This window comes from Condylura cristata, unplaced genomic scaffold (assembly GCF_000260355.1).
Source record: "Condylura cristata isolate star-nosed mole 26May11 unplaced genomic scaffold, ConCri1.0 scaffold00017, whole genome shotgun sequence".
Lineage (NCBI taxonomy): Eukaryota > Metazoa > Chordata > Mammalia > Eulipotyphla > Talpidae > Condylura > Condylura cristata.
The window spans coordinates 19,686,772-19,702,611 of record NW_004567118.1 but is presented as its reverse complement, the minus strand read 5'-3'; the positions used below and the strand labels follow the sequence as shown (position 1 = coordinate 19,702,611).

The 15,840-nt window shown below is 52.6% G+C and overlaps 1 protein-coding gene across 1 annotated transcript in view; it reads left to right on the top strand.

Moving 5' to 3' along the window:
* Positions 1-15,840, top strand: part of WNK2 (WNK lysine deficient protein kinase 2) — an 83,289-nt gene that overhangs the window by 38,080 nt on the left and 29,369 nt on the right. Inside the window, exons 9-20 of the mRNA XM_012726071.1 lie at positions 1,081-1,363; positions 4,144-4,346; positions 6,769-6,924; positions 7,384-7,575; positions 8,426-8,992; positions 9,875-10,171; positions 10,647-10,696; positions 11,462-11,630; positions 11,705-11,821; positions 12,162-12,332; positions 12,541-12,586; positions 13,118-13,237. Coding sequence (XP_012581525.1) covers positions 1,081-1,363; positions 4,144-4,346; positions 6,769-6,924; positions 7,384-7,575; positions 8,426-8,992; positions 9,875-10,171; positions 10,647-10,696; positions 11,462-11,630; positions 11,705-11,821; positions 12,162-12,332; positions 12,541-12,586; positions 13,118-13,237 — 2,371 coding nt within the window. The remainder of the gene's footprint in view (positions 1-1,080; positions 1,364-4,143; positions 4,347-6,768; positions 6,925-7,383; positions 7,576-8,425; positions 8,993-9,874; positions 10,172-10,646; positions 10,697-11,461; positions 11,631-11,704; positions 11,822-12,161; positions 12,333-12,540; positions 12,587-13,117; positions 13,238-15,840) is intronic.

The following is a 15,840-nucleotide window of genomic DNA, read 5'->3' as shown; positions in this document are numbered from 1 at the left end:
TTGGTATCCAGCTGGGGAGTTTTTCCCTACAGGCTGCCCATGAGCAGGTGAGGCACTGCGTGTGGACAGATGAAGAGAAACTGAGTTAGAGGCTTAGAGAGGGAGTGAGAGAGAGAGAAGGAGAGACACAGAGACGACACTTGGTGTCCCCATGCTGCCCCACTGGTCACTTGATTGCTTGGACGTGAAGTACACTTCCACATCCCTCAAAGCACCTTGACATCACTGTTTATGGTCACTCTCATAATGTCACAGACTTGGCCGTGAGAGGCCCTGGGCACTGGCTCCATGTCGTCCTCACCTCCTCACTTTCTGACCTCTTGTGCTGTCCCTGTGGCCTGAGCTTGCATTTCTCAGGAGCCTACACTCATTGAGGCTGCGGTGCCAGCTACGTGCATATCTGCACGTATTTATGTCTGTCGTACAAGAGGACCGCGATTTACTCCAACCACTCCATATGGCGACTGTGGCAAGGATCCTGGCTTCTGCTGTTCTGCGGTTTTGCTACCAGTGTCCTCCTAGACAGCCGTGAGACCCATGGCTCCTTAAATGATCTCAGACAATACTAGGCAATCTGGTTCAGTTTGTCTGGCATACCTAGTGCCTTACTGGACTCACATGACAAAGAATGGCTCCTTGCAAGGCCTTAGTGACGTGGGCCATAGCTTCTTGTCTCTTGTCCCTGAGGACACAATTGCAGCTAGGACCCCTCCTGTCTTTGATTGGCCTGGGTGAGGGGGTCCAGGAAAACCTGTAGAGCCCAGTTTTGGGAATGGAGGCTGCTCTGCACATCAGCCTTGCAGGAGGAATGGGGATTCCCCTGTCCCCTCCCTCATCTAGCCACGCTCACAAGCACCTGCCACACTATTGCTTTTTAGGAGCTGGGCCCACACAGTCCGAGGCTCACTCTCCCTGTGTTTGCAATCAGTGGTGGGAGGAGATTGCTCAAATAATGAGAGTCCTGAGAGATGAGGGCGAGGGGCCCGACGGAGGAGCTCTGGTGGACATTCCACAAGCAGCAGTGCAGTGATTGTGTGGGGTGGCAGTGGTTCCCGCTGCCAACACGTACTTCCTTTGCAGATCGAGTCAGGATTCTTTCATGAGAGTGATGTGAAGATCGTGGCTAAGTCCATCCGTGACCGTGTGGCACTGATCCAGTGGCGGCGGGAGAGGATCTGGCCGGCTCTGCAGCCTCCAGAGCAACAGGACCCCAGTAGCCCTGACAAGGGCAAGGGTCCCCCTCCGACCGTGCAGGTGCAGGTGGGCCACCATGTGCAACCTGGGCCACCTGAACCCGAGGAACCTGAAGTGGACCAACACCTCCTGCCACCTGTGCTGCCAGCCAGCGCCACCTCTCTGGCCTGTGAGTACTGCCCCCACAGGGTGGGTGATGGGGCTGCAGGGAGGGGCTTGGGAGCATCCACGTGACCAGTGGGGTATAAGAGTTGCTCAAGTCTGTTCTCTCAGTGCAGGCAAGTCCAGAGTCTTCCCTGCCCTAAGCCCGCAGGGCTGGAGTGGCTGATTCCCACACTTCCCCGACCTGGTAGCAACAGTTGCAGGGACTTGGTAGGGACCCCAAGTGCTGGGCAAAGGTGGATGCCATGGGTGGCCCTGCTGCCGCTGGGCTGGCTCATCCTCAAGGTTACTTATCTTCCAGAGCTCAGCCTCGAGACCTTTAGCGTGTGTTCATGGGGATCCCTAGAAGTGAGAATATAGCATTCCTGCACAAACATCCAATGTCCCACCTCTGCCCCGAACTTTAGTTGTGAGCTGAGGCTGGAGGACACAGTCTTTCCTGGCTGGTATGTGAATAAGCCGCCTGCCAGGCCACCATGCGGGTTGCTCATGGGGACAGACTAAAATAGCCTGTTTAATTTATTAAATAGGCATTTCCTTCATCTATCATTGAGATAGCTAACTGTTCTTTAAAATAAGGTATTTAAATTCTAGCCAGTGACTGGCTATCACTTTGAGACAGTTTGCCTCCTGCTTTCTTCCTTCCAACCTACCCAAGTTTGCTTTAGAGAATAAAATTGCTCTATTTTTGATAAAGCTAAAAGAAAAATAACTAGAGCATGAACTGTATATAGGAAGAGCTCTCTGCATTGGACACACCAAAACTTGGTTGTTGGTGGGACAGCTTCTAGGATAGGAATAAAGAAATCCTGGATTGCTCTTGAAGAGGTACAGCCTGGTACCTGGAGCTGCTCTGGCTCTGGGCAGATGTAACGCAGGTCTGACCCTCCAGGTAGATGGGAGCTGATGGACAAGTGCGGTTCAGGGCGGGCATTCTTTCTGCAAACACATCCCTTCCTGCTCCACTCCAAACAATTCTGTGTGCTTCATGCAGTGGTCATGATGCTTCTTAAAAATGTTTTATTCATTTGCTATCATTTATTTAAAGTAGAAATATAGTCATATAAAATTCATGAACTCCAAGAGGGTATACAACAAAGTCAGTTAATCTTCCTCCCTAAAGGCAGTGTTACCAGTCTCTTAATTGAAGCTTCCAGAGGTCGTCTGCAGATGAAATCTGCCACACACTCACACATGCACAACCACACACGGGCCTGCCATGTAGCTCACGCCCACACACATGCACGGGTGCACACACTCATCCATACGTGTGCCCTCGGAGCTCTGAGCCCCACATCAGGGCCTCGGCTAGACTGCACGTGATACCTAAATGTGAGTAATGGGGATGCGGACTGCACACACACCACTGGAGAAGGATGAGGTGCAGCCACACTTATATGTGTTGCAAGGTACAACACAACGCACGTGCGACCCGCCACTGCATCTTCCTTAACTGCCCACGTAGCCCAGGCCAAGTTCCATAAGAGGGTGTTTCCAGCCCTCATGTCTGCGAGGATACACTTTGTCAATAGGCTTAGAAAATGGCTTTCGAAATTAATATTTAATTATATGAGCAATAAACATGTTCACTTGAAAAATTAAATGTCACGTCTATGGTTAAAGTCACTTTATTTGATATGTGTCAGGTCCTTACACGTCCTCTCTCTCTGATCGGAAATGACCTCCTCCACCTCACCCCACTCCCTGCCACTTCAGTAAAAATCAGTCTAATTAAACTGCACAGTAAACCTCAACATTCCTAGGTCTTCCTGGGTTAAAGTACATTCTCATCGGCACCTCACGGTTGTTTCCTCAGTGACAGGTGCCTGTTGCTTTCTCCGTGCTGATTATAAGAGGGGTCAGTGCTGACACCAGAAAGGCGGCTACTTGAAGAAATGGCTTGGTGTTCATAGGGGGGCAGACCCTAACGTAGTTTGGGAATCTGGAAGTCGTGAATCAAAATACCTTTTCAAACATTTTTTGTTTCTCATTCTTCACCAGCATGGCCACGTAGGTGACCCACCTCCCCATATGCTGCTTGATGAGATGAGCCTGTGGGCTGTGGGGGTCCTGTCTGCACCCCTGTGTGAGGGTGCTCCCTCTACTGTCATGGGGAAATGGTCAGCTGGGCTAACTGTGGTGAGGTTAGCATCTGGGGGGCCTGCCTGCACTTTGGGGCCTCTGGGTCTCCCTTTTGGGCTCTCTGTGGGGTGGGGGCCCTGTGAGCACCTTTTAGCAACCACATTGGACAGGCCCACAGTGAGAGGCCCGATCTTCCTGCTTATACTCTGCCATGGGAAATGAGGCTGCTCAGTGTTGAGCTGTAAGATATGGGAGATGTTTGTTTCCTCGACTAGACAGTAGCCTTTCCTAACTAGGACCTTCCATCAGGCGTCTAAATCCCTGTGCCTTTCACTGGATGTTCACTTCTGGGATCAGGCAGATACTGATATGCATGTGTAGGTTGGGGGTGGAAGCAACTCCAGCTTTGTTGAGGATTGTACTAGCCCAACCTGGGACCTGTAGTGTCTGTGCTGGGGGGAAGAATGGTGGGAAGGTGATCCAGCCACCAGGACCATCTCTGGGTGTAGTCACAGCCACCCCCACTCCATTCCTAGCAGCTGATTGTGTAAAACAGAACACATTTATCATTTGTGGGGTCTGGTAATGTAGCCAAGTTTTTGTTTTACAGAAGAAAACAGATGCTTAAATGTTTTTGAGGTGTATACAAAACATTGTGGGGTGATCTTTGGGGTGTCCTCTGAGCTGTGCCTTTGTCTTCTGCAGCGGACAGCACATTTGACAGTGGCCAGGGCTCCACAGTGTACTCGGACTCCCAGAGCAGCCAGCAGAGTGTGGTGCTGGGCTCGATGGCCGACGTGGGGCCACCCGCCGCCCAGTGCGTGTGCAGCCCTCCTGTGAGCATGAGTGAGGGCGCTGCCTTGCCCCACAGCCTGCCCACACTGGGAGCCTACCAGCCACCTGCCGCGGTGAGTGACACCCCACTCTGTGGCTGGGAGAGTACAGTGGGCCAACCAGGCCATGCTGGCCCATGGGAAGCCAGGCTACAGGTGAAGTAAAATAGCCTGTGCATATCTCAACAAGGTGAGGAGACAGTCAGTGGCCCTGGTGTTTCATGTGGCTGTGGTAAAGCAGGTATGCCTGTGAGCAGAGCTGGGTCCAGCGCTGTCTCACTGGCAAAGACATGCCACTTACGGTAGTGAAACCTTCGATTCTGTCAGGCATTCCACTTTGCTGAAGGGGGTCAAGTATCTCCCTGCTTTTCTCCACCAGGTGCTACGCAGCTGTTAAAAGTTAGAGCTATGAAAACCAGAACTGAGTGATCGGAAACATTTGCAATGATGTTTGAGCAGCAGGGTCAGAGGAAGCTCCTGCTTGTGCCTTGTGCTTATCCAGGGGGATAACCTGTGAGATATGGAAAGACTGAGGCTGGTAGCTAAAGTGGAGATTGCTAGACCAGGGATTGAATTTGGCATTCATTTTTTTATTGATTTTTTTTTTAACACTAAACAGTTGTTTACTTCACAGTCCCTAGTAATCACAGAGCGCCTGCTCTTGAACTAGCTGGTGGGGTGGGGTCCAGAGGGAGGTTTAGACCCCAGGGCCAGAAGCAGGTTCAGGGCTGTCGCTCCCCACAGGGCCGCCTTCTTGACATTACCTCTCTGCCACTCTATTCATCCGAGCTGGGCTCTTTCCAAGCCCCTTGGAAAATCAGTGATGCTCAGCTGATGGTTCCTAGGACTCATTTGCAACTTGCATTTGCAGTTTTGTTTGTTTCAGAAAATGAGGTGAAATAAGATTTTTAATGGCTAGAAAAGCTGATTTAGGTGGCAGCTCCTTGCTGACTGAGATAGCCCGGCTGTCCTGCAGGGCCAAGCAGCAACAGTCCACCACCTCACGTCCCCTAAGTGCAGGTTCAGGGTTTCTCATGGCCAGCTGTGGTCTGTCCTGGTCCCTGCACGCCAACTCTGTGTCGCTTTTGCTTTGCACATAGGAAACCCAATCAGGGAGCTGATCAGGACCTACCCTAGATAGAGGTGCCAGAGTGCTTGCCTATCTCCCCGCCTACTAACACAAAAGCAAGTACCTTGGACCCAGTGTGGGGCCTGGGTGGATATCCAGGCGTGCTAAGGGCTCGAGGGAGGGTTGCCATGGTGCTGCACCCTGGGACTGGGTAAAGGAGGAGGCAGATGGTGGGCAGAGGAGTCAGGAGCCATTGCTCAGAGACGTGGCCCCTGCCAGCCCCTAAATCCTGTTTGCCTGGGTCTGGGCTTATGGAGCAGGTGTGTAGCGGCATATTCTGCTCCATGACTTCAGGTTGGAGGTTCCATCCACCGTGCTGCTGCTTGTGGCATATTTTCTGTGAAAGATGAAGTGAGTTTTGGAAATTATTGCCACCTATTCCACCCAGAAGCCCTCAACATGAGAGCATGGAGCTGTTGATGTGAGAACAGGCCCAGCTTCAGTTCTTCCGGAGGCCGCCTGCCCCTCCTACTCTGAGGTTATGAAGTAAATCCCAGACAGGGCAGAGTTCTGCCGATAAATATTTTTTTTTTTAAAGATTTATTTATTTGTGCATACAGAGCTGGGGTACTGGCCAGAGGCTCAGGGGCAGTGAGAGGCCTCACCAGAGACACAGTGGGGAACAGAACAGGCAGATCCACGAAGTACACTGCTGAGGGGAGCAGCGGGGGGGTCAGGAGAGGTCTGCCGCGCCATGTGGTCACCTCGGGGGCAGGCGGGAATCGAACTCATGCGGAAGTGGCTTTAGATTCTCAGTGCTGTGCTTTAACCCGCTGCGCCACCAGGGAGGGCCCGCCGATAAGTATTTTAGTCACAGTGGTTCCTTCAGGGCGCAGACTTCCAGATCTCACCCGTGCCCATGCTCTGGTTCGCCGCTCACACCGCAGCCCCTTTCTGGTGCCAGGGTCAGCAAGGTCCAGCCTGCATAGTGTTCTTCTCTCAGGCACTGTCTTGCCCTTGGCTCCTACTTTTGCACATTCTGTGTATGATGTTTTCTACATTTCATGTAGTCCTGTGGGCAAGAGACAGGCACCTATTTGTATCGTTCCTTGCTGAATGTCCTAAGTGTTTCTTCATGGTTTTACAAAGTCCTTAGAGTGATTTTTTTATCTCAAGTTGCATAAGAGTTTGTGGAACTGATATTCCAGAACATTCCCTCACAGAGATTAGGCCCTTTTCTGCTTAGGGGTCACCCCATTGGACTTCTATAGAACCATGTTCCCCAGAAAAGGTGACTTTAGTGGGACGAACCGGCAGGGGCAGGGGGTAGGACAGTGAGAGGCCATCACCCTGCCTGATAATTGCCAGATGTGTGCCTGGTGGGGTCCCTAGGGCGGCACTGAGTGTTGTCCCTGTTATTCTCTGCAGCCTGGCCTGTCAGTGGGCGCTATTCCACCCCCCACCCGCCCTCCAGTCCCGCAGCCTCATTTCCCAGAGTCAGCCTTGAGCTTTGCCCCTGTATTGCCACCACCTAGTGCCCCTGTGCCAACGGGCCCAAGCCAGCCAGCACCCCTCGGCCACCAGGTGAGTGTGGGCTTGCCTTCCTTACTGTATGGGTCCCCGATCTATCCCTCAGACTCCCCTAACCACCTGGCCCTACCTTGTCCTCTCTATGGTGTTGATGTCTGCTAACTCAGGCTCCTGGCAGGCCCTTGCCCCCTTTCCTCTTCTGTATGGTTTCTCGGGGTGTGAGGTGCATATGGGAGTGGGGTGGACCTTGTTCACACAGATCCACAGAACAAAACATGGGCCAGCTGTTCTGTCCGTCCCAGGCTCTAGGCTTGGTGATGCTTTGTGCATGCGTGAATTGGGCACATGTGCGCATACCCCATATACATGTGCATGGGCCTGCCTGCACGCGTGCCTACGTGTGTCTACGTGCATATGTGCCCCGGTGCCCAGGTGCTTGTGTATGTGTGCTGTGTGCGTGCGGGGTATCTCAGCAGGATGGTGGTCTAAGAGAAGCCCCTTCTCTCTTTCCAGCCTCCTCCACTGGCCCAGCCGGCGCCCTTGCCACAAGTCCTGGCCTCACAGCCCGTAGGCCCTCTGCAACCTGTGCCCCCTCACCTGCCTCCATACCTGACACCGACCTCCCAGGTGGTGGCCCCCAGTCAACTGAATCCTATCCAGATGCCACCGGCGCCCTTACCATCGCTGGCTCAAGTTCCTCCGCAGGTACCGCTGGCCATCTGCCCAGCCTCGATCCTAGCCCCGCTGCGGCGGCTGTAGTTTGCCAGTGCTAGACTGTGCACAAGGTGCCAGGCTTCCAGTCACAGCTCTGTGGGAAGACTGTTGCACCTGGTTATCATCAGTCTTGCCCTGTCCCCCTGGCACTAGAGCATCTATTAGTGTCTCGTTAAACCCACCCCCAGGCTTGTCAGTGGTCATGGCATTTAGATGCTTCTCAGATACACAAAGTTGATTTACTTACTTTCACTGCCTTAAATTGTGTAAAGGCGTCTATTACGGGGTGTTCGTGCACCTACTCTGAGAGACGCTTTATTTTAAATCTAGAGCTGCCAAAATGTTCAGAGCCCAAATCGACAGTTCAGCCGGCAGGAGTCTCCAGGATGGCATGAAACAGATACACTTTCACTGACAGGATTTGATTTTGGTGTGAATACATACACACTGGGCAGCCAGGAAAAGTGCTTTCAGGTGTTTGGGGCCAGCAGTGGCTTTGATATTCCCAGCCTTTCCGAATAAGGATGTGCACGGTGGCGGAACTGGTGGTATCTCTGTGATCCCTCATGTCTGAGCGGCCCCTGCTGTCCTCAGAGCCACCCCGCAAGCAGTCCGAGACAGAGGGGCCCAGTGCCAAAGGCCCTCCTGAAGGCTGTATCTGAGGCCTGCCTTCCCTTCTCTTCTTGAATGGCATTAGAGTCTTAGCTTCTGTTTAAGTTGGGCTTGTGTCTGGGTTGCCTTGGGTAACAGCTGCATGAACGTGACTTGAGCAGAAGCCTGGGACTGAATCTGGTGCAGGCGGGTGGGCCTGGGGGCTCACCTGCTCCCCTGTCTCTTTCAGATTCCTCCGCTGCCTGTCGCCCCCCCCATCGCCCCATTGGCGACAATCGACAGCCTCCCCACAGCTCTCCCTACAGCCCTCCCCGACCTGCCTGCTGCCAGTGGGCCTCCTATGCCTCCCCCGTCTCAGTATTTCTCTCCAGCTGTCATCTTGCCAAGCCTCCCGCTCAGCGCCGCTGCCACCCCTCTGCCTGCGTCTCCGGCTCTGCCCCTGCAGGCCGTCAAACTGCCCCACCCTGCGGGGGCGCCACTGGCTGTTCCGTGTCCGACTATCATGCCAAATGTGGCGGCCGCTGCCACCGCCATCCCTCTGCTGGCCGTGGCCCCTCAGGGTGTGACCGCCCTGTCCATTCACCCCGCCGTGGCCCAGCTTCCAGCCCAGCCCATGTACCCAGCGGCCTTCCCGCATATGTTGCCCGGTGACGTCCCACCTTCTCCGCTCCATGCGGCCCAGACTGTGCGGGCTGCCCCAACGCAGTCGGCGCCTCCCACGCTGCCGCAGCCCCACCAGCCCGGTGTCGCCGGCCTTTCCGAGCAGGCTGCTCCAGCCGCTGGCATGGGGAGCCAGGTAACCCACCTGCTGGGCAAGATCTTCCCAACAGGCACTGGGACCCCCCTTAGCAGCTAGGAGTGCCATGGGCTCTCTACTTCTTCTCTGTATTCTTGATGGGGGGCAGAGGGCAGGAGAGCAGACAGCTGCAAGAGTGGCATCTACCTGGTCTTGCTCTGAGTAACACCAGCACATAGGACTGGGCTGATTCTGGGGCAAGCCAAAGGGCACGTGAGAAGGAGCACAGTGGCCTGGGGCTGTGGTGTCAGGGCCTGGCCAGAACATTTGGTGCTAAGTCCTTTGTTTAGCCAGTGGCTAGAGAGGGCACTGTGCACTCAGAGCTCACGGCCAGCCCTGGTGGCCCCCTACTGTCTGTCTGGTGGAAGGCCTGAGGTTAACTGATGAGCTGGGCCTTCACATCTGGCCACACTGCATTGCTAACCACTCTCACCAGCAGATCCTTGGACTGGGGTAGGGTGGGTCTCCTGTCCTTTCAGGGTGGGCCTCCTGCAGGAAGCCTTTCCAGTGGGACAGCTCCCCTTTCTCGTGTGTCACTCGGGACTCTGATGCAGGCTTTGACCTGATACGGGCGTGGGAACTGAGCAGCGCATGGTCCAGGCCCTGTGGGTTGGTGGGGAGTCTCTGCCGATACTAAGTGTGCCCCGCTTAGAGCTTTCGCAAGAGTGCCCTTGTTGTTTCTGCAAAATCCTAATATTAACATGCTTTGAAGTCAGGACTTGCCTTTGGAGGCCTGGGTTGGATTGGGCAGGGGTACCCTGTGTCCCCGGTGTGCTCGCTGCTTAGATGGGGGACCTATCTGCTTTGGTCCGGGCGCCTGGACTCCTCAGAAAAGGCAACGGCTGGCACCCCGACTTCCCTCTCTGTTCCCTGTGCCCCCAGACCCTGCTTGGCCACCCACCTCCATATGCCGTGGACGTCACTGCCCAGGTCCCCACCGTGCCTGTGCCTCCCGCCACCATCCTCTCTCCACCTCTGCCGGAAGTGCTGCCACCCACAGCCCCTGAGCTCCTGTCTCAACTCCCTGGCTCCCTGGTGCCTCCAGTGGTGGCGGCTACTCAGAGCTTGCCCGTCCAGACTGCGGCAGTCCTACCCCCAGCTAACCCGCCGCTGCCCAGTGGGCCTGTCATCTCTGGTCCCTGCCCGGCTGTCCAGCTGACAGTGGAGCCGGCCCCAGAGGTATGCAGCCCTCTCTGAGCTTACCCCTCACTTCCCACCCCCCATGTGGAGTCCTTGGGTCAGCCCTGGAAGCAGGGGAGGCATGGTTGGGGGATGGCCGTGTGTGGAGGGACAGCTGTGGAGGGACAGCCGCAAGGTGCTCTCCTGTTCCTCTTCCTGGATGCCATGTTTTTCTTAAATGCACATCACAGGGCGGGTGTGGTTTTTCCGGGGATTTGGAGAAGCCTTCCCTCGGAGCTGTGAAAGCCCTCTTTGGTTGGTGCTTGCTTTCTCAGGGACCATAAGGGCGGGTCAGCAGTTTTGGAAAAGAGTGCCCCTGGCTTATAGGAATCTGCTCCCTGCTAAGCACCTCAAGGTGGAGCCCCTTGTGGCGGGCCTGCTGCAGTCCATGGGAGCAGGTGGGGGCCGTGAGGCTGTGCGCATTGCACCTGCAAGGAGACCGTATGCCCTATCCTCCTCCTGTGGTTTGTTTCAGGAGCAGGCCTCTCAGGACAAGCAGCCCGGCCTCCTGCAGAACTGTGAGAGGTAGGGGCCAGCCTGCCCGCTGCCTTTCCTCCTAGTGCCCTGCTGTTCTTTGCTCTCCCACATCAGCACTTCTGAACTATGACACCTGTTTCCAAGTCTGACCCAGTGGGGCTATATTCTGTCAGTCCCTATATTCTGGGTCCTGGTACTGGCCTGCAGTGCCTTGGGTGTTCCAAAGAACGAGGCCATGCGTGGAGTGTTGGTGGCATTGGTGGGGGTGTGGGAGGGAGGCCAGACAGCAGGGCAGAGTTCAACCCAAACCCCGGGACTCCTGGTGTTTGGCCTGCCGTGCCCTAGCCACAGAACTTGTCTGCCTGGGGAGGGAATTGGTTATAGGAAGTGGCCATGCCTCCCCACCCCCCGTCCCAGCGACCAGGCAGCTCAAGAGCAACTGCAGCCCATGTGCATGGCACGTTCCACTGCCGTTCACAGATGGGGAGGCAGGCATGGGGGAGGGCTGTTTCCTGTGCCTGAGGCTTCCCGGGAGCTGATGGGGCCTGATTCTCGGGTTAGGACTGAGGGCCCATGGTTGCGGGTCTGAAAGCCCATGCAACCACGAGACCCTAGGATAGCCCAGATATGCTTTCAGGAGGGAGGAACAGGGCCCTGGAAATGGGGCCAAGGGGATGCAGCAGGCATGGCTGGCTCAAGATTGTCCAGCTGAAAGCACCCAACTGCTGAAGCTTCTGACTCTTTCCCCAAAACCAAGGCTCCTGCAGGGCACCTCTACATGCACCATCCATGACCTTCTTGGTTTTTATGCAGCTATGGAGGGTCCGATGTCACTTCTGGAAAAGAGATGAGTGACAGCTGTGATGGCGCTTTTGGGGGGGGTAAGCTGGAAGGCAGGGCCTCTCGGAAGCATCACCGCAGGTCCACCCGCATGCGGTCCCGCCAGGAGAGGGCCAGCAGGCCCCGGCTGACAATCCTCAATGTGAGTAGCCTGGCGGGCAGGCTGTGGCCAGGGGTCCCAGGGAGATTCCCCACCTGACTGCCGAGTGTCCATAGGTGTGCAACACGGGTGACAAGATGGTGGAGTGCCAGCTGGAGACGCACAACCATAAGATGGTGACCTTTAAGTTCGACCTGGATGGCGACGCCCCTGACGAGATCGCCACCTACATGGTGAGGCAGCTGTTCTGCTTGGTCGCTCCCTAGGATGTGTTCCTTGTCAGAGCAGAGCTGGTAGCCCTGCTCAGTCTGCTTTCCTGGACTTCTGTTCTGGATGCACAGGTGGTCACCACTTTGGGCAGGGCTGGCTGGCATTGCTGAGGATCATTTCTGAGCCACCGTTCCTATGGGTGCTTGGTTGCTTCATTTGTTGAGTTGTGCAGCACCCTGAGTGGCCTAATCCCTGACATGTGTCCCCTTGGGCCTAGGCAGAGCAGGAATCCATCAGGTGGGCCAGTAGATGCAGCGTAGTCATGTCCTCAGACATCCCAGCAGGGGTACGTGTGCCTTGCAGGTGGAGCATGACTTCATCCTGCCTGCTGAGCGGGAGACCTTCATTGAGCAGATGAAGGATGTCATGGACAAGGCAGAGGACATGCTGAGTGAAGACACAGACGCTGACCATGGCTCCGACCCGGGAGCCAGCCCTCCACACGTGGGTGCCTGTGGCCTGGGTGCCGGGGAAGTAAGTTGGCCACAGACTGGGGGCTGTGTGGGGGCCGTGCTGGGATAAAATGACTGCCTGATGGAGGAATGTGGGGTCATCAGTACAGGGTCACTGTAAGTGGGTAAATTGGGTCAACTAGAAACACAGATGTTGAGGCCACATTGCAATCTAATGGTGGCTCTTTTTCCATGTGGTCTGCTGACTTCTGATCCTTTACTACCTCCAGGAGGGCCGACAATCCCAAGAGAATGCTCCAGTGTATCAGCAAAACGGTATGTCTGCCTTCCCTCTGGGCCATGTCCACGCACCAGACCAGCCTTTTGGGTACATTTCCATTTGCCAAGACCCACTGGTACATTGTAAGGGGCTTTGGTCTAAGTGTTCTTTACCTGGGGATGGTTGCCCTACCTGGGAGGCCTCGTCCGGCCTGGTAGGGTCTAGGCATGTGTGGATTTGCAGCCCCTGGGCAGTGTTACCCCTTTACTGATACCACCATGGGTGTATTGGAAAGTAAGCCCCTGGGGAGCCCTCTAGGCAGATTGCCACCCCTTCTACCCCCTAAGAGCTGACATAAGCCCCCTACCCATGGTACTTTACCTGAGAGGTCTAGGTTAGCACTTGTTTTGTGGAGGAAAGCCATTAAGAATTGTGGCTGAGGTCTTGGGGCCCTGCACACACCTTTCCTAGTGGAAAATCCACATGTCTGAGTTCCCACATTCCCTTTGGCAGGTCTGGTGCTGGTGGTGAGGGGTCACACTGGCCTTGGGAGAAAATGGCTTCCTCTGTTTTTGTTCTGCCTTTAGTCCTGCACACAGGGAAGAGGTGGTTCATCATCTGTCCTGTGGCTGAGCACCCAGCAGTAGAGGCCCCTGAGTCTTCGCCTCCACTTCCTCTGGGCTCTCAGCAGCCAGAAGCCAGCCAAGGTATGAGCAGCCAGGAACCCCAGTCTCCCCCCTGCAAACTCGGCACGTCTCCTCCTGTTTTGTTTCACATTTTCCAGGGGTCCGCTCTTTGCATTTACTCTTTGGCTCTCAATGTGCTGGCACTTTTAATGTGGCCATCAGAGTGCCAGGGCTTGCCCAGAGCAGCCTGAATGTGGGAGGGGAGTCTGCCTGTGTACTCACCAAGTGAGACATGTGGGGCACAGGACGCAGGGACACAGGAACACAGGCTGCGCAGGTGTGTGCCAGGAGGCGCTGCCCTTTCTTATCACTAGCATGTGACTCACAACCCTCCCTCCCGCCCTCTGTGTGGCCCACGTGCAGTGAACATGCCCCTGCTTATTCTGCTTGTTTTGGGGGTGGGGTGGGAAAGTCTCTCAGCACAAAGACACTGTTTTTAAATTGTCCACATGGGAAAGTACCAGAGGTAGTCTATACCTGTATGGACAGGTGCCAGCAAACTTGTCCCTGGAGTTATCTGCTAAATCCTGATTTTTGTGGTCACTTAGGAGGCTGAAAATAGTCCCTTACAGATTTGAATTTTAGTTCCCTGTAAGTTGGTAGGGGAAAAAAGCTGTCATTTATATAACTCAACCTAGCTTTATGGTACATTTATGAAAAACTCTGTAAGTCAATTTTAATTTCCTGTCATGTGCTTCCATTATACTTTTGAGGATTTCTTCCCATGGAGAAAAGTCAGATAAATAACAAAATTACCAGCATAGTCACAAATAAGAACTGGTGACCTAGTAGAGGTTTGGGCCCACATACCAGGAGAGAGGCACAGTGTCTGCATAGACTTATCTTTAAGTAATAATGTGTTTATTATTTAAATAATACCTTTAATATTAATACCTAATATTACCTTTAAATAATAATGTGTTTATTATGTGTTTTTTATTATTATAATGTTACTTGATTTAAAGACTCAGTTAATTGGGAGGGGATCTTTACCAAAATAAAACTAGTTTTCAGTATGGTATAGTGACAAGCTGGACTTAAACTGTGCATTCCTTCATCTGTGCACTGATCTCAGGAAATGTTTTCAAGCCAGTTTTTTGCTTTTTGGTTTTTTTACCAATCAAAATAAGAAAACAGAGTCAGTCACTCCATGGGTAGCAGTTTGATTTAGATTAATTGTTCATAAGGATCACCAAAAATGTTGCACCAATTACAAGGATTTGGTTTGAAGGTGTTCAGGAAGTCTGAAGATAGTGGAGAGAGTGTCCAGGAGAGTTGGAGACTTGGATGTGGCCCAGCTTTGGCCCTATTCCTGTGGAGACATCTCCCAGACCTCCAGAGGTGGCAGAACTCTGAGCAATGCTTCCATGGCCTCACAGGCTAGAGCAAAAGGGCTTAGAATTATGGGCCAGGAGTGTATCCCAGGAGTGTCTTGCTAAAGGAAGGAGACCAGAAGAAGGTAGGCCAGTCAGAGAGTATTGCACCAAGATTACTTCAGAGCATTGCCTTCATAAGTGTGCAAGTGGATGGTTTCTCTCCAGAGGTTCAGAAAGTGAAGTCCCAGAGCTCCAGGAATCATAGGAAGGGAGGAAATTAGGAAAGCAAATTCTCTCCCCACTTCCTGGAAGATATCGAAAAGAAGTATAGCTATTAACGAACAGTTCATATCAATAATCACCTTAAATGTGAGTGGCTGAATTCACCGATAAGAAGACATAGACTAACAGTGTGGATGAAAAGTGTCAGCCGCCAACACTTTGTTTATAAGAGACCCTTTTAAAACCAAAAGACAAAAAAAAAGAGTAAAAATAATAGTTTGGAGTAAGATCTAGATGCTCTAAACTCAGAGGAAGGCAGAAACTATTCTTATATAAGATAAACAAGACTTTCCACAAAAAAAGGTAGCCAGGGACAAAGGTAGATACTATATAATTATCAGGCACTAATTCACCAAGAAGATAGAAATGTTACTTTATTGCAGCACCTAATACAGGAGCACCTAGTCCTATAAAGCAACTGTTAGTAGATACAAAACAAAGATAAAAATCCATTTGTTGGAGGTTTCAACATACCACTGAAACAGAGGGATGGATCATCCAGAAAGAAAATTAACAAAGAAATAAAGCCTTAAGTGACGTGTTAACACAGATAGATTTATTAGACATTTATAGAGCTTTCCATCCCCAGAGAAATTAATAAACTTTTTTTCTTCAATGCACATGGGACATTCTCAAGAATAGTTCATGCACCAAGGCATACAACATGTCTCAGAAGATATAAGAAAATAGAAGGTATACCAATCTTCTTTGCAGACTACAATGTTATAAAAATAGAAATGAACCTCAAAAAGAACCCTCCAAAATATGTGGAGTCTAAACAAAATGTTTCTCCACAACTCTGGAGTTCATGAAGAAATAAAAGACAAAAAGTATCTAGAGACCTACTGAAAATGGAAAGACATTCTAAGAGACCCTATGAGAGGCTCTAATGCTCAAAAAGCAGTATTACATGGGATGTTTATAGCATACAGGCCCATGTTAAAGAAATATAATATCTCAAATTATCATTCTAACTGTGCAGCTGAAGGAACTAGAAAAAGAAGAAACAAATGCATAAAAAAAAAA